The sequence below is a fragment of the Mus caroli genome, chromosome 15 (genome assembly GCF_900094665.2).
Source record: "Mus caroli chromosome 15, CAROLI_EIJ_v1.1, whole genome shotgun sequence".
NCBI classification, from domain to species: Eukaryota; Metazoa; Chordata; class Mammalia; order Rodentia; family Muridae; genus Mus; species Mus caroli.
In genome coordinates, this window is record NC_034584.1 from 18975759 (window position 1) to 18997798 (window position 22040).

Here is a 22040-nt window from a genome sequence, read left to right on the forward strand (position 1 = left end):
GGATGAGGCCTGTGGCCCTACTCAGGCCGGTTTCTGCTTCCCTAACTTCTCTTTTCTTTTCTTTTATAAATTAATCAATTTTTACACTCCATATTCCATTCCCTGCCCCCGCTATCCATCCTCCAACTGCTCCACATCCCAAACCTCCTCCCCATCCCTTCTGTCTCCACTTGGCTGTCCCCACTCCACACCCCACCTGACCTCTAAACACCCTGGGGCCTCCAGTCCCTTTATGGTTAGGTGTATCATATCTGAATGAACACAGACCAGGAAGTCCTCTACTGTATGTGTGTTGGGAGCCTCATATCAGTTGGTGTTTGGTGTTTGGTGGTCCAGTGTTTGAGAGATCTCAGGGGTCCAGATTAATTAAGACTGCTGGTCCTCCTACAGGGTCACCCTTCTCCTCAACTTCTTTCAGCCTTCTCTAATTCAGCAGCAGGGGTCAGCTGCTTCTGTCCGTTGGTTGGGTGCAAATATCTGCATCTGACTCTTTCAGCTGCTTGTTGTGTCTTACGGGGGGACAGTCTTGCTAGTCAGGTCCCTTTCTGTGAGTGCCCCACAGCCCCAGTAATAGTGTCAGGCCTTGGGACCTCCCCTAGAGCTGTATCCCATTATTTAGGCCTGTCCCTGGACCTTCTTTCTTCAAGTTCCTCTCCGTTTCCACCCATGAAATTCTTTCAGACAGGAAGAATTATGGGTTCGATGGCAATCCCATCCCTCACTTGATGTCCTGTCTTTCTGCTGGGGGGTGGGCTCTATAAGTTCCCTCTCCAGACTGTCTGATATTTCATATAAGGTCTCTCCCTTTAATTCCTGCAAGCTTCTTACCTCCCAGGTCTCTGGTGCATTCATGAGAGTTCTGCCAACTTATTTCCTGAGGTTGCCTCTTTTCTTTCTTTCTGCTTGTCCTCAGGACTTCAGTTCTTTTTCCTCCCCCAATTCCAGATCAGATTCCCCTTCCCCCTACTTCCCTCTCTTGTCTACTTTCCTTCCCATGTCCTTCCCTCCCTCCCAGCTTGTGATTGCTTTATTCTCTCTCCCAAGTGGGACTGAGGCATCCTCACTTGGGCACTTCATCTTGTTGACATTTATGAGTTCTCTGGACTGTATCTTGGGTATTCTGTACCTTTCTTTTCTTTACTTTACTTTTCTTTTCTTTCTCTTTTCTTTTCTTTTCTTTTTCTTCTCTTCTCTTCTCTTCTCTCTCTCTCTCTCTCTCTCTCTCTCTCTCTCTCTTTCTTCCTTTCTTTTTTGAGGGGCTAATATCCACTTATTTGTGAGTACATACCATGCACATCATTTTGGGTCTGAGTTACTTCAATCAGGATGATATTTTCTAGTTCCATCTATTCACCTGCAAAACTCAGGATGTTCTTGATCTTAATAGCTGAATAGAATTCCACTGTGCAAATGAACCACATTTTCTGTATCCATTCTTCTGTCATGGGACATCAAGGTTGTTTTATGATTCTGGCTATCACAAATAAGGCAGCTAGGAACATAGTGGAACAGGTGCTCTTGTGGCATGGTGAGGCATCTTTTGGGTATATTCCCAAGAGTAGTATAGCTGAATTTTCAGGTAGATCTATTTCCAATTTTCTGAGGAATCTCCAGATTGATTTCTAGAGCTGTACCAGCTTGCAATCCCACCAGCAATGGTGCCTTTTTCTCAACATCCTCTCCAACATGTATTGTCATCTGAGGTTTTGATCTTAGTCATTCTGATTGGTGTAGGGTTGACTCTCATAGTCATTTTGATTTGCATTTCTCTGATCACTAAGCACTTCGAGCATTTCTTTAGGTACTTCTCAGCTATTCAGTATTCTTTGGTTGTGAATTCTAGGTTTAGTTCTATACCCCATTTTTTATTGTGTTGTTTGTTCTTTGGGAGATTAATTTCTTGAGTTCTTTATATATTTTGGATATTAGCCCTCTATTGGATGTAGGGATAGTGAAAGATTTTTCCCAATCTATAGGTTGCCAATTTAGCTTATTCATTATGTCCTTTGCCTTACATAAGCTTTCCAATTTCATGAGGTCCCATTTATCAATTCTTGATATTAGAGCATGAGCCATTGGAGTTCTGTTTAGAAAATTTCCCTCTGTGCCAATGATTTCAAGGTTTTTTTCCACTTTCTCTTCTATTAGGTTCAGTGTATCTGGTGTTGTGTTGAGTTCCTTGATGCACTTGTACTTGAGCTTTGTACAAGGTGACAAATGTGGGTCTATTTTCATCCTTCTACGACAGCCAGGTAGACCAGCACCATTTATTGGAGATGCTTTCTTTTTCCATTGTATATTTTTGGTAAAGATCAAGTGACCTTACGTGTGTGGTTTTATTTCTGGTTCTTCAATTCTAGTCCATTGATCAACATGTCTGTCTNTGTACCAATACCATGCAGTTTTTATCACTATTGTGCTGTAATAAAGCTTGAGGTCAGACTTTTATTGTTAAGAGTTGTTTTCTCTATTCTGAGTTTTTACCTCTCCAGATGAATTTGAGAATTGCTCTATGCATGTCTTTGAAGAATTGTGATGGAATTTTGATTGGGAATTGCATTGAATTTATAGAGTGCTTTTGGTAGGACAGCCATTTTTACGAGGTAAATTCTGCCAATCCATAAGAATGGGAGATCACTCCATTTTCTGAGATATTCTTTGATTTCTTTCTTGAGAGACTTGAAGTTATTGTCATACAGGTCTTTCACTTGTTTGGTTAGAGTTACCCCCAAGATATTTTATATTATTTATGCCTATTGTGAAGGGAATTGTTTCTCTAATTTCTTTTTCAGCCTGATTATCATTTGTATAAAAAAAATCTACTGAATTATTTGCATTGATTTTATATTCGGCCACTTTGCTGAAGTTGTTTATCATCTGGAGAAGTTCTCTGGTAGAAGTTTTGGAGCCACTTATGTATACTATCATATCATCTGCAAATAGTGATACCTTTATTTCTTCTTTAACAATTCATATCCCCTTGATCTCTTTTTTGTTCTTTTATTGTTCTAGATACCACTTCTAGTACTATATTGAATAGAAATGGGGAGAGTGGGCATCCTCATCTTGTCCCTGATTTCTGTGGGATTGCTTTACATATGTCTCCATTTAATTTGCTACTAGCTGTTGGTTTGCAGTAAATTGCTTTAATTATCTTTAGGTTTGGTGCCTTGAATTCCTGATTTCTCCAATACTTTTAATGGGAAGTGGTGTTGTATTTTGTCAAATGCTTTTTCTGCATTTAAGGAGATGATTATGTGATTTTTTTTTCCTTTGAGTTTGTTTATAGAGTGGATTACGTTCATAGATTTTCATGTATTAAACCAACTTTGCATCCTTGGGGTGAAACCTACTTGATTGTGATGAATCATGGTTTTAGTGTGTTCTTGGATTTAGTTTGCAAGAATTTTATTGAGTATTTTTGCATCAAAATTCATAAGCGAGATTGGACGGAAGTTTTGTTTTTTGGTTAGGTATTTGTGTGGTTTCGGTATCAGAGTAATGGTGACTTCATAGAATGAGTTACATAGTGTTCCTTCTCCTATTTTATGGAATAGTTTGAGGAAAATTGGTATCAGGTCTTTGAAGGTCTTTTAGAATTCTGCACTAATTCTATCTAATCCTGGGCTTTTTCTGGCTGGGAGGAGTTTAATGACTTCTATTTCCTTGTGTGGTATGGGCCTGTTTAGATAGTTTACCTGTTCTTGATTTAACTTTGGTATGTGACATCTGTTTAAAAAAACATTCACTTCACCTAGATTTTCCAGTTATGTTGAGTATAGATTTTTATAGTAGTATCTAATGGTTTTTTGGATTTCCTCTGTTTCTGTTGTTATGTCTCCCTTTTCATTTCTGATTTCATTAATGTGGATACTGCCTCTTGGCCCATTAGTTAGTTTTGCTAGGGGTTTATCTATCTTGTTGATTGTCTCAAAGTACCAGCTTTGGTTTTGCTAATTCGTTGTATTGTTTTCTTTGTTTCTATTTGGTCGATTTTGCAGCCTTCTACTCTTCTTGAGTGACTTTGCTTCTTTTTGTTCTAGAGCTCTGAGGTGTACTGTTAAGTTGCTAGTGTAAGATCTCTCCAGTTTCTTTACCAGGGCACTTAGTGTTATCAAATTTCCTCTTAGCACTGCTTTCATTGTGTCCCATAAGTTTGGGTATAATGTGTCAATATTTTCATTAAATTCCAGGAAGTCTATAATTTCTTTCTTTCTTTCTTCCCTGACCATGTTGTCACTGAATCGAGAATTGGTCAGTTTCCACGTGTACCTTTTCTATAGGCCTTCTTTTTTTACTCTAAACTCAGTTAACAACTGAATTCTCTTTTGTCAATATATTGTATATAAAATTGTTTAGAAACTTTAAACTAAGAAGTTGCATTTGGGCTGAGAGATGGCTTAGCGGTTAAGAGCACTGACTGCTCTTCCAAAGGTCATGAGTTCAAATCCCAGCAACCACATGGTGGCTCATAACCATTCATAACGAGATCTGGCACCCTTTTCTGGAGTGTCTGAAGACAGCTACAGTGTACGTACATATAATAAATAAGTCTTTTTTTTTAAAGTTGCTTTAAAAAAAAGGAAGTTGCATTTGTTAACTTCTAATAGAAAACAATGAAAGTTAATAGCATGTGAGCTTGGTGGACACTGCTGCTACTTGTCTCAAGGGTGAGCAGGGGTTAAGCCATGGTAATGAGGATGTTTTGAAATTTCTGGCATGTCAATGAAGTGATTCAATGGGTAAAGACATCTCTACCAAGCCTGGTGTCCTGAGTCTGATCTTCATATCCCACAGTGTAGAACGAGAGAAAATATATTCACAAATTATCCTCTGATGAACACCCACATGAATAGGTTGAAGGCTACCATAGGACCCATCAAACCAAGGAAACGAACAATAAAAGATTCTTACTTTGAGACAAAAAAGAAACTGATTTAATACATACATGCAAACAAATGTATCAGTGACTCAATTTCTGAATAATAATAAGATGTACTTTTTTCTAAATATAATTCTCATGTAAAATTTCCTCTTTCAAAAACTAGTACTGAAAATATTATTTATTTGCCTCAAAAATGTTATGAGTTCAATGTATAGCATTTACTGATTGTTTTCTTTGAATTTCCATGTTCCAGGAGTCATTCGAACAGCTTTACACAACATGGATAGAGAAGCCAGAGAGCATTACTCAGTGGTCATTCAAGCCAAAGACATGGCTGGGCAAGTTGGAGGACTTTCTGGATCCACCACTGTCAATATTACCTTGACTGATGTCAATGACAACCCACCACGGTTCCCACAGAGTATGTACCTATTGTCTACATGTTGCATTTATCACCATTCATTATGCAAAACAAACAGAATAATTGAATACATAATGCGATGTTTCATCAAGTGAGATTATTTTATCCCTTCCCTGCTGCTTGCCTTTGTGCTATGTCCCTTCATTAGCCATGTGTAAAGGAATCTCTTGACCCACTGCCTTCTAATTCTCACACATGTCTAGTCCATTATAAAACTAATGAAATCTTACTTGTTACAAAGAAGGTATGTTTTATTCAAACATTCATGGATATATTTGCTGTAGATTTTGAAGTGGCTGTTTCATCCATGTATTTTTTTTTAATATTTAGCTTATGAAATTGCAACTCTAAAATAATTAAAATGAATACTGCCTGTGCGTGCACACACATACACATGCATATACTACACAAAGACACATACACACAAATACAAATATCTTCTGAAGGTTGTTAAAATTGATATAATAAGGTTGGATTTCAGAATAGAATATGACTATCTAAAACATAATTCATAATGCAAAAGGCACTACACTGGCAAGGAGCTGTTAGTGGTGAAATGAGTTGGGTTTTATTCACACCTCAGTGTCAATGATATAAATCAAATATATTGAACTATTTCTGATATGGCAAACACTGTACTGATCTTTTAATCAAATAACCATGAGTGTCCACACCAATCCCATATGCAAGTTGTGACAGATTGCCATCTTACAAGGGCTGGTCACTTAGTACTGTCCATGTGCCCATGGCAAACAGGGATGGAACCAGTCAGTGGAACATGCACAACCTAACCATGGCAACTTCTCAAGAAAACTTGCTATCTGTCCACAGCTGCCAAACAGCTTCTCAGACATGAGTGGCACTTCAGAGTCATATCCTCAGAAGTACTTGATATTTTGAATGTCTTACGTGGGTAACCACTGCTGCTGTGAGCTGATGAGTGCAACAGCTGTCATCTATTCTATTTTTACCTCTACCTCTAGTCACATCTTTCAAAGTTACTACATTTAAAAGGCAGTTAAGAATCTATAAGAGAGTTAAATAATAGTGAAATTTTGACCCATGTGAAAATATAGCTTTTATACTTGAATCTAGATAAGAAATGCATTTAATAATTTTAATATTTTGGCATATAAGAAAGCTGGATTTAAAACACCCGTTCATCATAAAAACAAAACAAAACAAAAACCTCTGTGACAAGAAAACATTAGATGTGTGCTTTGACGGAACTTAATGAGGCTTTCTTCTACTTACAGCATTCTGTGTGGTGTAAAACACAGACTTAGACCCCAACACACTCAAAAAGGTGGTTAGCAATTTGATATGAAGATATTATGTGCCAAGAATCATTTACTCTTACTTATCTAAAAGACAGTTTTGACTTTGATTAAAACTAAAAATAATGCTATTTTTCAATAATTTGGTACAACTATGGTATCATATATTGCAATAAATTAGCCTCCTGATTTATGTAGATACATTGTCACCTATCAAATAGTTGTTTATATAGTGAAAATTATGATAAACTACTTGAAAATAAAGATAGATAATAAAGACTACATTTTCACAAAGTATCAGGATGTCCATAAATCTCTCAATAATTCAAAGTTTATGTATTTCATATCTAGTATTGAGAAAAATCTTATTTTTGTTTCTCTTAACATGTGAGCATCCTCTTTAGATGTATGTACTGTTATTCCATCCTTCTTCACACTCAGAAGTGCTGCCCACCACACCATTGAAAGTGACTTTTGTATGAACACCTTCTTCATTCTAAACTGGGCCCTCACATGTTTTTATTTTTCCATAAATCTAACACATGTGACAAAGTAAGAGACACTTTAACATGTACTTAGTACTCATTCTGTTATAATAAATAAGCCCTCTCTTTATTTGACAATTCTTACTGCATTATTATACCATACTTTTTTCATTAATTGTAAATTCAACAGGTTTCCCTTTTGTAATGTATTCCCTTCTCTTTTCTCCAGTTTAACTATAATACATGTAGGCACTAACAAATGTTATCCTTCCCCATTATCTATTGAAAGGCAAGAAGGTTCTGTCACACAGTCTTTTCTAGTTTCTGATTTCTGTGCCAATCATTACAATACCATATCTGTCGCATGTGCATGGTTGGTCTATTGCCCTCTGTTTAGCAGATTGATTGTTTCCATTCAGTATTCTTTAAACTGGATATTTTATGTTAGTTGTATTCTCTATAAGAATCTACTTTTATGCTCTTTGAATACTGCAGTGAACTTATGTGCCACATTAACAAAGCACACATTCCAGCAGTGAAATACTCAACTGCATTCATACTTTATAATACAGATACTTGGTTTAAGATAAAGATCTCCACCTTTTTATTTAAATGTAATGATCACCCTTGATTTATAACCTTTTCCTAATACTTCTAATTTGAAAGTCATTGTGATGAACCATTTTCCTTTTTCTAGTTCTTGAAAAAAATAAAATCAATTAAGGTTATCACTGACTTGGGACAGGATGGTTATAGAAAAGTGGTCAAGGGCTAGTGAACTAAATACCTTTTCATTACCCACCAAGTTTCTCTTTCTGAAGGGTGCTTTAGAAAATATTACCAGTTCACAGTAAAGTCAAAGAAATCATGAGAAAAGATTGCATATGGTGCATGAAATTATGACCCATTCAGAAACAAAAATGGGGAATAATGAGGTTGGTTTGGCTACAGTGCTAAAATTCTGGCAGCATTTGAAGACATTAAAAGAAAAATAATGTGCTAATGTGATACCATTTAGCAAATGGATTTCTCTATCATTGATATTCAAATTGTGAAATAAGACTTTTAAAAACTGCTACATATATATATATATGTATATATATATATATATATGTATATTTAAGGATATATATATATACATATACATATATATATATCCTTAAAATCCCATATAAGCTGCCATGCATCCTATTGCAGAAGGCCTAAGATTTATCCATAGCTAAATTAATACATTAGTAAAAATTATTGTTTTACTTTACAGTTACTCCATTTTAGGGATCCAGTTGTTATACTTTGAATCCCTTGCCTTTGTGATATATCTTTATATTTTTTTTCCAATTTGAAGAAAGTTTAATACCCTCAAGGATGTTTAGTTTAGTTTGATCTTCTTTTATAAGGATGACTCATTATATTCTCTTAATTCCATTGCAGTTGGAATATAATGTACTATTTTACAGTTTAAGTATCACAATATCTGCCAATGAGGTCTGTGACCACAGATCCTGATGTTACAGTTATAATTGTTTTGGATTATCATGAATCATGTCCACACAAAATGACACACTTACCTAGTAAACACTACCTGTTGTGAGTGCTTGCAGACTGGCCACTCCATCATATATCTCCCTCTCCTTGGGCCTTTGTGGTTCCTTGCAGACAACACTGAAGTTGATCCAATTAATATTACTATGATTGCTTCTGAATTCTCCAGAACACAGATTCATTGACACTCATTTTGAGTTAAAAATGAGCAAATACATTCAGTTAGTATGGCTTGATAAACTCTGAGATTCAATGGAAGTCGGGGTCCTCCAGCACCAAGTGGTTACCTTGTGAATTCAAAGATCACAGAGGAAATTAAAAATTATTCCAAGAAAATTAAGAAAGTGAGGGAGGCACATTGCTGATATGCAGAAAATCTTAATGATGTGGATAAGCAGCATAGTCATGCTCACTGTCCCTTTAAGCCAGTGCCTAGAAAGGAGCAGAGCATGGTAGTCTAAGAGAAGTTGATGAGGAAGTTGCAGAGGAAAGCATCAGAGCTAACTGTGTTCATTTCCTGAGGCTTAAAAGTATATATCTAATGTATAAACTAAAAATTCAAGGTAAGGCAATGAGTGTTCATGAGGAAAGTAGAACAGATCTTATATGGTGGCTATAGAAATACTAAGAGTTGAAGTGACACTCCTCTCCCAGAGGTCCTGGATTCAGGTCTAAGACTTATAACCCTCTGTATGTAATCTAGCTCCAAACATCTGATATCCTGTTCTAACCCCTGTAGGCATCTGTACTCTGACCACACACACACACACACACACACACACACACACACACACACATTCACATTAACATAAAATTAAAATAAACAACATAAGATGAGCAATGAAAGATAATATTCTGAACAACAAATTGTCAATACAGAAGATCTGCCTTTTATTTAAAACAAAACCAAAAACAAAACTATGCATTCTTCAATTTAGTAAATATGTAAATGGACATGCATGGTTTCAGTGTTTAAAAGGATAGATTGACTCACTTTTTTATGATTAATGCAGATAGGACACTGGATGGACACCAGTGCTCATTTGCATCCAAACTTCATTCCCTAGACATCCCAAGATCTGTCACACTAAACTAAACCTCCTGTCCATTGTCTGCTAATGAAGCATCACGGTGAACCTATTTACAACATATTTTCCAGAATGTTTACCCATTGCTGAAGAATGCAGCTTAGGAATACAAAAAGACACTTTTTATAGTATTGCTTCTTAATTTAAATGAACCTGATAGTTTAGCAATCTAACAGAGTAACATGAGAATAATGCCACTTCAATGCCAAAAATGTAGTATCTATTCTGCAGTCAGTGGATTAAGGTGTTAAATATTTATTATTAAAGAAATATATTTTGCATGGCCTTAACTGCTGCATATGGAGTTTTTCCCATTGACCTGAACCAAGTAAATCAAAAAATATCTAAAGAACATTCGTGTTTTATAGGATAGTCAAAATACCAACACTAACAGCAACTTAGCTGAGTATGGATGAGATTGCCTCCTTCACTTGGCAGGCTGCATAGTATTTCATGGAACCATGAAAATTAAACTGGAAGAAAGAGGCTTTCCTGTCAGATCCAATTCCAGATCCACATATTTTGATGTTGACCATAGGACAATGCTTATGTCATAGAAGGAATTAGAGACAGGTTTAGGGGTTTGGGGTTTTTTGTTTGTTTGTCTGTTTGTTTTGTGTGTTTGTTTTTTATTTCTTTGCTAATGTCTCAGAGCTTTCTTTTGGGGGAAATAAAATATTTGTGCATTTTCCTGATTTGTCTTGTATGTGAAGTTTTTTTAGATTCTGTTTTGTTTATTACATACATCACACACACACACACACACACACATGTACTTATACATACATATTTAGGTTTTGACTCACAACTCCTGAGTACATTCTTATAATTCTTTAAGTTCTGGAAAATCAGGAGTTACTTCCTAACTCACTTGTTTGTAGAAATAGGGTTTTNTTTTTTTTTTTTTTTATCATTACCAAATTAGCTAAAGGCATTTCAACTTTGTATTCATAGAGTAAATTTGTAATTTGTGTTATACAACAAAATTTCTCTGCTCAGAAGATATGATTATTTAAAACAATTAATTTGAAGGTAGAATTAAATTAAAAACACCAAAAAATGCTTATGAATTTCAGTGATTTTTTTTTCTTAACAGAGCATTTGCTTGGTTACCTTAGAGGTGTTACTGTTCACCTACTTTCGTAAGTGTATAGCTCAAAGTGATCAAATTTATATTCTTTCTATTGGAAATGTGAGCTTCTGATCCTGCTCTTTTGACAAACATTTCCGATTTTTATACCATTCAAGTCTTAAGTATGTAATACACTCGCTTCTCACTGTAGACACCCTGGGTAATTGCAACCACCAGCAGCAGTTACAGGCGTTTATGTAAAGGAAATGAGCAAAGTTCTTATAATCTCTAATAGAATTGGTATGGCAAATTGGAATTGGTATGGTAGGATTTATTCTCACACATGGATGTTAGAAAAGTTAGTATAAAACTTTAAAAATACCTTAATTAGCTTTAAAGGTATTTCTGTATATTTGAAAGAGGAAAGCATAGGGCTTAGGAATGAGAATATCTTGGAAATAAATTTAAGTAAGAGCAGATGGGGGCATGTATTTTGTCTTAATTTCAGCACAAAGGAATTAACTTTTATTTGGAATTCATGCTTGTCCTTATAAATCCATTCATAGAATTTATTTCTGTAAGTGGAATTCATGATCTTCAGCTGAGGTCATAAGTGCAGTTCAAGACATAAGTAAAGAAATGAGATAAATATACAAACAGTTTTGGAGCATTGAGCACAATAATCCTAGGTTCATACAACATTGTAAAGTAGTCCAGAACTATGCATGTTATTTAGTTTTTGTGATTCTGTTTTTTTTAAAGATTTATTTATTTATTATATGTAAGTACACTGTAGCTGTCTTCAGACACCCCAGAAGAGGGAGTCAGATCTCCTTATGGATGGTTGTGAGCCACCATGTGGTTGCTGGGATTTGAACTCAGTACCTTTGGAAGAGCACTTGGGTGCTCTTACCTACTGAGCCATCTCACCATCCCGTGATTCTGTTTTATACAAAGTTAATTATAATAAAAAAATTTGTAAAAAAATAATTATAATACAGAAATGACAGACATTATGTGTACAACTCAGAATTTATTAAAAATTATTTTTAACTCTTTTCTACATTAACATACATTTTTAAAATTCTGCATTGATACATTTATAATTCTGAATTATAACATAGATAATAATGTAAGCAGTGCAGAGCAATATTAAAAACTTCAAAGTTCATTTAGTTAGATTCTCTTTGAACATTTCTATAAAGTAATACTTCAAGTCCTTGGGGTGTATGTCAGGGAGTAGTGTAGCTGGGCCATATCGTAGACATACTTAATTTTAGCTTTCTCAGAATTCTGCACACTGATGTATAGCGTTTCTGTATCAGTTTGCCATAACACCTGAAGAGAATAAGGGCTCCATTTCCTTCCATGTCTCCAGCATCTGATGTTGGTTGCTTTGTTGATCTTTGCAAAGATATGAGTAGTATTAAATGAAGTGTCAACATGTTTTTACTTACATTACCCTAATTGCTAGGATGATTTTTTTTTCTAGATATTTCTGAGCCACTATTTCTTCCTTTGAGAACTGTTTTTCTTTTAAGGAAAGATGAAGGAAGAAATAGTTGTCTTCCCCAGGTATAAAAACCACAATTAGTTTTCAAATACCAAATGTTCATTCCTAAAAAGAGAGATAGAAGCAACATTATGCATAACAAGCTAGGTGTATTTGCATATTTAGTAATATATATTTATACACACACATATATGTATGTAAAAAATAAAGATAAAATAGGCTATAAGCTTGAAAGAAAAGATGCAGGGGTACCTGGAAAGATTTAGAGGGAAGAAAGGGAAGGGAAATGGTGTAATTATATTATAATACATACATAAATAGATAATTTAAAAACAAATTTCTCAAATTGCCAGTATATACTTCCTTTTAAGTTAAATAGTTCGTCATTATCCCATCTATATATTGTGTTATTTGTTTTGGACATTTACATTCCGAGATTTGTATTACAATTTTTACTGATTGGATTGCTCAATTGATTGATGGATTTACAGAGCTGAAATCTATAGTCAGTCTGAGTACTTCATGTAGTCTAAATTTTCATTCTTCCCCAGTGGATCATTAGAAAGTGTTTTCTACAGTTCTGTAGACTACATATATACTCAATATTATTTTTGTTGGTGGTGCTGGTGGTAATGGTGGTGGTTTTATTTTTTAATTTTTTTGTTTTACTCTGTTTATGGTTTTTACAATGCAGTCATTAATAACTTCCCAGTCCACCCTTCCACAGTTCCTTATCCCATTCTTCCTCCCGATTGTCTACAAGAGGATGCCCTGCCAACCTACACTTTTACCCCTTACTGCCAGACCTCTCCACTCTCTGTGGCCTCAAGTCTCTCAAAGGTTAGGTGCATCTTCTCTCACTGAGGCCAGACCAGGCAGATTTCTGCTGTATATATGTTGGAGCCTCATATCAGCTCGTGTATGTTGCCCGATTGATGGCTTAGTTTCTGAGAGATCTTGGGGATCCAGGTTAATTGAGACTGCTGGTCTTTCTATAGGGTCGCCCTCCTCCTCAGCTTCTTCCAGCCTTTCCTTAATTCAGCTTCAGAGATCCCTGGCTTCTATCCATTGGTTGGGTGTAAGTATCTGCACCTGACTCTTTCAGCTGCTTGCTGGGCCTCTTGGAGGGCTGCCATACTTGGCTCCTGTCTGTGAGTACACCATAACATCAGTAATAGTGTCAGGTCTTGGAGCCTCCCCTTGAGATTCCAAGTTGGATGGGTCACTGTATGCCCTTTTTCTCAATTTTTTTTGTCCCCGCAGTTTGTTCTTATTGCTACACAGAAACTTTTAATTTTACCTATTATTATTTGTGAGTTCTCACTTCTTTTCTGAGCTGTTGGCATCCTTTACAGAAAGACTTTCCCTGTTCAGGCTTCTTCAAGTGTGCTCCATATGTCAGCCGCTCACTCTCTCAGAGTTCAGGTTTATGTTAAGGGCTTTTATTCACTTAGAATTGAGAGTTATTTTTTAGACAGAGTGAGAAATGGGGATCTATTTTTACTCTTCTACATATGGATGCATGGTTTGTTCAGCACTGTTTGTTGAGGATGTTGTCTTTTTCTCTAACATGCAATTTTGTCAACTGCATCAAAGCTGAGATAGCTCTATTGGTTTGTATCTGGATCATCTGCTGCATTCATTCTCTTCTTGAATAATTTTGTCCTGGTGTTATGGTCTGTCTGGTATTATAGATCTTAATTAACCTGAAAGGGGAATGATACCTTCAGCATCATCAAGTTTGTGACAGATTACTTTCACTTTTGTCTTCTGTATATCCATATTGATTTTACTTATCTTTTACTGTTTCTATGAGGAATGATATTGTAAATGTAACAGAGACTGAGTTACATAAATAGCCTGCTTTTAGTAAGAGAGCCATTTCTACAATATTTGTTCTGCCTATCCATGAGCACAGAGGGTATTTTTATCAACTAGAGTCTTACTCTTTTTCTTTCTTTAATGTCTTCAAGTATCTGTGGTATATAGGATACGTTTACTCCAAGGTTAAGAAGCTAAAGGGGTTTCAACCCCATAGGATGAACAACAATATCAACCAATCAGATCCCCCAGAGCTCCCAGGGACTAAACCACCAACCAAAAAGTACACATGGAGGAACCCATGGTTCCTGCTACATATGTAGCAGAGGATGGCCTTGTTGGGCATCAATGGGAGAGGAGGCCCTTGGTCCTGTGAAGGCTCAATGCCCCACTGTAGGGGAATTCCAGGGTGGGGAGGCAGGAGGGGGATTGGTGGGAGGGGGAGCACCCTCATAGAAGCAGGGAGATGGGAGATGAGATAGTGGGTTTCCAGAGGGGCAAGCAGGAAATGTAAATAAATAAACTATACAATAATAGAAATAAAAAACAGTGATGTGTATTAAATATCTTCCTTAAACTTTCCTTGAATTGTTTATTGTGGTGTACAAGACTGCAATTGTTAATCTACTATAAAAATTTTCTGGTGGAATTGTTAGATTATTTACACATAAGAACATGGCTCCACCCAATCAGGGCACTTGAACTTCTTCATTCTTTGTTTAATATTTTCTCTTTTCTGATTGTCTTATGTATTTTCAATATTTAATGAGACTGAATAAATTGGACATCTTTATCTCCTTCCTGATATTTGTTTTCTCATTTAGTATAATATTGGGTATTGTTTATAGTTAATAATTGGATTTATCCATTGGCTCCATGTATATTACCACCAGTAGGTGCACACAAGTGAAAGCAATGGTTCCCTTTCATGAATCTATCAGTAGGAAATAGTTTCTGTATTATGCGTAGAGTTCCATGAAATCTTTATGCATCTGTTTCTGATTATTGATAGACCATTCTTATTTAAACCCTTACCAGTGTTAGAATTTGCTAGAAGTCTGTGACTAATGATTGAAGTGGCTGTATGCAGCCCTGAGGATGATATTTTCAAATTTATTTTCTGTATTCTGAGTACTCGTTTTTTTCAACCCCATCTTCCATAATATTCACTGCGTTTAGTAGGGGACAGTATACTGTCTTATTTAGGGCTCAAAACTTAACTTAAACATTCTCACAATGACACAAGCACAACCCCAAGCTTTTTTCAGCCAGCACATTTCACTACAAGAGAGGTTTTTCTGACTAAACCTGAGAGTAGCATTGACTATGGCTGTGTTTATACATTTAGAATGTTCTCAGACAATATGTCAATTTGAATAAACAGAATTCAGCTCCTCCATCCTAGCCTCCTCCCCACTGTGGGCTTTTGAGTAGATTTACAGTACTTGGTGTGGGTGCTATCCTTTGGAGCCTCAGATTTGGGGAACAGTCAGTAACTCAGGAACATGACAATTTCACAATGGACTCATCTTATATGGCTGGTTGATATTCTTCATAGTGGTATTCAAATCAGGTGATATAATTGATACCATTTTATTCAGCAGTAAAATGCATGATATTATGTAGCTACACAAAACTGGACAGTCACCTGCTTAATTCAAATTTCCTCTGTATGATTCTACCAATATGTTGTGACTTAATGTAGAGAGTCCCAATGCCAATGTTCTGGTGAGCAACCAATAGAAATAACAAGAATCTGAGCTGTTTGGGCAACATCTATGGCTTCCTTAGCTCAAAAGTCATAAGAAGGTACCCCACACTTGGCAAGATGTATTTTGTTTATTAACCAATGGCTTCTAGATGAACCTTTTGGTCAGCCATGGAGATTATCTCCATTCTTTAATAAATTGTTTGTTGTTTAGTTATAAGGTATTACTTTTCCATTTTTAGAGCATCCTCAATGTGGTTTACTCTCTTCTCCACTACTTTGCCTATCTTATGTCAGCATCTTCTCCTTTTCTAACTTTACTAAACCTGGATGGCCCCCACCACTTTCACTTGAAAATTGCCTACATCTTAACATTCCCCCTTCCTTTAGTTAGTACCTTCATAGTCATTTCTAGATATTTGTTCTCTACAGGAACTCCAAGCTGAACATATAGATATGGAGATTTTAAGTTAGGCCACATTTGAGGGAGAATTTGTGGTATCCATTGCTTTGTTTTGTTTTGCTTTTGTCTTTTGTACCACAATAAATATAAAGTTCTAGTTCAAAACTTTTCACATATTATCTGCTTAATATTATTGCTATAATATTGGGTAAATGATTTATTTAATTACATTTAAATTTAAGAGTCCTAGTATTTATACTGTAACTTTGAATGTTGTAATGAAATACATTAATAAATGTGCTTTTAATTTTAATAACTAGTTAAAAGAATATTCATTTAAAATATATTAATAAATAATTAAAGGAAGACTACCTCAATATTCAGTATCATTAAAAAATTCTATTTATTTTTGTATCCAAATCCTGAATTATGGTACCTTTGGTATTAGTTTATTTTGAACACTGAACCCATTACACAACAACTGCCTATCAGTTGGAGTACAGATTTTCATCCTTCAGCTGGTCCACTGACATGACTTAGTTTTGAAAACACAATTTTTCATGTGATTATTATGAAGAACTACCAAACTTTTTACAGATATAATTTGAACTATTTGATAAATATTTAAATATATTCACTATTATTCTGTGTTCTTTCTTACATATTCCATTAAATAAATTATTCACAAAATGCTAATCTATATTTTCTGGTATGGCTTTTCTCCTGTTCCTTCTTTAATTTCAAGCATGCATATGCAGACACTCACACACATTAATATATATTTGAACATCACATTAATGTGAAGAAAAAAGTAAGCTGGGATTAATTATGCCTGACTGATTAAATTTTATTCACTATAAATGAAATTTTCTACTATTGTCCTTTTGTTTTAGTAAAAGTAATAATATGTAGATAAGGATGATATGTAGATACGATAATATGTAAATAACAGTTTTTAACAAGTCTATTATTTTACATATATTATAATATTTATATATATATTGAAACATTTACACTAACCTAAAAGAACATTTACAGATATCTCATTATATATTATGTTCACTTCTGTATTTGCCAGGCACTGGCAGAGCCTCGCAGGAGACAGTTATACCAGGCTCCTGTCAGGAGGCTCTTGTTGGCATCTGCCTAGTGTCTGGGTTTGGTGGTTGTTTATGGGGTGAAACCCCAAGTGGGGCAGTCTCTGAATAGTCATTTCTTCAGGTTCTGCTCCGAACTTTGTCTCTGCAATTCCTTCCATGGGTATTTTGTTCCCCATTCTAAAAAGGAAGGAAGTATCCACACTTTGGTCTTCCTTCTTCTTGCGTTTCATGTGTTTTGTTCATTTGATAGTGCCAATAAGATACTTATTATTTCTCATGAGATATGTATGCTATGAACATTATTGATTATGACTTTAATATGAAATATTTTCCAGAACACTATCAACTATATGTTCCTGAGTCTGCTCAAGTTGGTTCAGCTGTTGGGAAAATCAAAGCAAATGATGCAGACACAGGATCAAATGCAGACATGACCTACTCCATCACTAATGGAGACGGGATTGGAGTATTCTCCATCTCCACTGACAAGGACACCAGAGAAGGAATCCTTTCCTTAAAAAAGGTAAACAAACAACAATTATGCTGATTCACATCAGTCACCAATATTTCCATGAATAAAATTTTGCATATATATATATATATATATATATATATATATATGTGTGTGTGTGTGTGTGTGTGTGTATTTGTATGTTTATATGTATATGTTTGTGGTCACTAAAAGAAAATGTTTTTAGTATTATATATTTTCTTCTATTTATGTATAAAAGACTCCATAGAAGACCATCTTTCCCTTGTGGTACCCTTTTAAATTACTGATTCTTTGTGGCTCCACGTTCTGCCACATTGCTGGGGTGTGCAAACTCTGCTTGGATGGACAGAATGGGAGATGTTAGGTTACAAACATAGCCTAATATGGGGCCCCAGCCCGGGTGAAAAACAAGGCTGGCTGAGGCCAAAGAATGGAGGGGCCCACTGCAGACTGGTGATGAACCCGGCTCAGCAGGTTCCCTAACTCACAGGAGTGCAGTTGCAGCTTTGACCCTCATGGAGCATGGTGGAAAGCAGGCTGGAACTCCAGCTCAGCTGAGGGGTGTGTGTCTGTGTCCAGGAGCATGGAGTGACCTTCTGCTGGAGACTTAGGCAGTGAGGCTCTATGTGATGAAGACTTCCCCTCACCGTGGTTCTTGATGAGAGAGACTATCCTTGCTTGTCCAAACAATTTATTATTCATTGTGGAAAATGGGTACATACAACTTACTCAGGGTAGACTAGAGATTAAATACATTTTGCAGGGAGGAATGTCCAGGAACGGAATCACATTGGCTCAATCCTCATGGTCAGCCAATATAGATACCTCATTGGCATGGAGAATTCTGTATTATATGACTAGTGGTCATGATCGCCCCATGGTTGTGATCACTTCTTGCAGGACAGAAATGAAGTCAGGAGCAGATGAAATGCCTCCAGGTCTCAGATATGAGAATACTGGGTTTCTGAATCTATTCTACCATCCCAGTTTTTGTCTGGTGACATGGTTCCAATTGCCCCACAGTTCTCCTTATGTATGGCATGATCTCCTCTCTGCATGCAGATAATCCATCATCAACCTTTCAATCCCCTATTATAAAACTTGATTCTTTATTTCACTATGCTCTTTCCTACTAGAGTCATAACCTTTCCCCCAAACTTTTCTCTAAGTTGACCAATCATTTTTAGTGCTTTTATTTTGAGAAATGGAATTAAATTTTAATTTTTATTTGCATTTGAATTTTCAGATCCTCTGTGAGAAATGTATGTAACTTGAATATTAACATGATAGGATACTATAATTTAAAAGGAGAATGAAAATGGAAGTGATAAATCAAGAGAATTATTGATTTTAAGAGATGCGTTTGGCCAGGCAATGGTGGCACATACCTTTAATCCCAGCACTTGGGAGGCAGAGGCAGGTGGATTTCTGAGTTTGAGGCCAGCCTGGTCTACAGAGTGAGTTCCATGGCAGCCAGGGCTATACAGAGAAACCCTATCTCAAAAAAAAAACAAAAAAACAACAACCCCCCCCAAAAAAAAACAACAAAAAAATCATTAGATGGATTATCTTGAAAGAAAAGAATCAATAGTAGAAAAATAATGGTTTATGATAGTGTGCATACTCTTAAGACAAACAAAGAACAAGAGGGAATAACTAATATTTACATATATATTTATGGCACTCTAGCTATAGGATGCTGGTATTCAGTTCGTCCCAGTACTGAGCATTATTGACTTTCTAAAATTTAACATAATGTTAGTGTCTGAGTGACGGTTTCATTTCTATGAAGAGACACCATGACAAAGGAAACTCTTATAAAGGATAACATTTAATCGGGCCTGACTTAAAGTGTCAGAGACTTATTCCCAATTATTGTCATGTTGAGAAACAAGGTCTAGACAAACATGGTACTGGGGAAGGAGCAGAGTTCTATATCTTGAGAGAGTGTGTTCCACATTGTGCATAGCTTGAGCATTTATCATATCTCAGAGCTTGCCTCGATATTGATTCTTTCTCCAATACTGCCACATGTACTCCAACAAGGCCACATCTCCTAACAGTGTCAGCTCCCATGAATCAAACATTCAAACCTTGAGCCCAAGGGTGCCATGATATTCAATCCACCACAATTAGATTTTCAGAACTAAAGCTGTGGTAGCTAGAGCTTCTTTACCAATAAGGTAAATGATATAAAATCAATCAGTATCAATAAGGTAAATGTCAATAAGGTAAATTATGTAAAAGTGCTTTTATATCATTGAGGATAATGAGCTCTTATCACCTACATGACCATAGTTAATCTTCCAAAATAACTAAATTAAAGATCATGTTTGCATATTTGATTGACTACATTGTGTTTTCTATGCATACAATGGATTTTTATAAAAATAATTGAACTGGCAAAATATTAGTGACAATTTAAAGAAAATCACCTTGATAATTATTTCTAATTGTCTTCAACTTGGGCTTGCTTTCCTAGGTTTATATTCATCAGAGTTGAATTAATGTTAGCACTTATGCATTATTTTATATCGTCAAATTACTATCAATTTCTCAGTTAATGTATTGCTGTGTGTTTTATAAGTAATTGCAATTTAAAAGTGAACTCTGTTCTCCAGTGTGTTTTAAACTTCATAAGATACTGGTTCAGGTGGCAAGATACAGATGAAACAATCCTTGAAAACCTGTTTCTTACTTAATCTCTAAAGCAGCTCACCTTAGTCAGCAAAGCAGAAAAGCTAATCTCCTCAGAGATCAAAATCAGTGCTGCTCTATAAATCAGCAGCAGGCACACTGGCTCATCCCGGTCCGTATCATCGCTTCATCAGGAAATTGCCAAGTTGAAATCACTGACGCATTGCATGGAACCTTGTAAATACCTTTTGATAAGTTTCACTCATAGTTTAATGGAGCCTGACTAGGTGGAAAGGTGAGAAAGATAAGGAAGAATTGGAAGCTTCGTTCATTTCTCTGACAAAAACCATCTGAAGCTTGAGGGTGGGTTCTATGTAGGAGGCTGTCAGACCTCTTATTGATGTCACTTTATACAAACGTCCCTGTGGAGAAGTTTTTCAGGTATTGTTGTGGTTTGATTTATTTATGGTATGTGTATGAGGATTTTGCTTGAATGTGTTTGCATGTCTAGTGCCTGTGGAGGTGAGAAAAAGGCATAAGATCCCTCGGAAATAGAGCTAAGTATGGTTAGGGAGAACCATGTGAATTCTGGGCAGCAAGTCTAGATCTGCTACAGGAACAACTGGTCTGCATAACTGAGTCATTTCTCCAGAAGCTGCCTTTCTAACTTAGATTCCAGGTTTAGTTGCTATTGTAATTCTTCTATCAACTACTTTTCTTTTTACAAGTACATAGCTTTATATTTCTTACCTCATTATTTATTAACTCAGGACATAACATCTTGATTTTATTTATTTTTAAAAGTAACACATGGCATTTCATTCAATTTATCCTGTAAATAACAGACAACTTCAATTCAGTCTTTGCACAAAACAGACAGCCAAAATTTTGTTGTAAATGCACCTCAACCTAGCTTGATCACTCCTTCCTATGGAAGCTTCTCCACCCTTAACCTTGATTAATAATTGTTCCATCATCTGGATCAAAGTAGGCTTATTTTTTCTTGTTATTGTATATAGCTTTTTCTGTGTTGCATATACTGGCTTCAGAAATATAAACTCATACAGTATATTTTGATTATATTCTTCCTAAACTCTTAACATCTTCTACTTAGGGCTTTCTTAATTTCCTTATCTTCCAACTTCATATTCTTTGTCACTTTCAAAATGATAAGCAAAACAAAGAAAGAAAGAAAGAAAAACAATAAAACAACAAATGGTACCAAATCTGACAAAAGCAAAAGTCACACCAAAATAAGGAGCACAATGTGTGGTGCCCAATTACTTCTGAATATAAGCCTGCCCTTGTCTGTGGTTCATACACTTACTGACACTCCACTGGAGAACAATCGATTATTCTTTTCTCCACAGGTATAGATTTCACATAGACTCCTAATTAGCATTGACCTATTCTGTCCACTACTCATTCATTGTATGTGCTTAGATCTTGCGCGTCTTGACTATAATGTTTTGAATATGCTGTCTCTGGCTCTCTGAGTATATCTGCAAATAAGTCCTAGAAAGGCAGTGTTTCCTAGGAGTAATTTACACCCTCTGGCTTTTACATTCTTCCCATCTCCTCTTCTGCCAAGTTCC

At 35.8% G+C, this 22040-nt stretch overlaps 1 protein-coding gene across 6 annotated transcripts in view; it reads left to right on the plus strand.

Annotated features, from left to right (window-relative positions):
• Cdh18 (cadherin 18) overlaps nt 1-22040 on the plus strand; it is an 867298-nt gene that overhangs the window by 763857 nt on the left and 81401 nt on the right. For all 6 annotated transcript variants that reach the window (XM_029470125.1, XM_029470124.1, XM_029470126.1 and 3 more), the window contains 2 exons: nt 5139-5306; nt 17651-17838. In XM_029470125.1, the coding sequence (XP_029325985.1) occupies nt 5139-5306; nt 17651-17838 (356 nt within the window). The remainder of the gene's footprint in view (nt 1-5138; nt 5307-17650; nt 17839-22040) is intronic.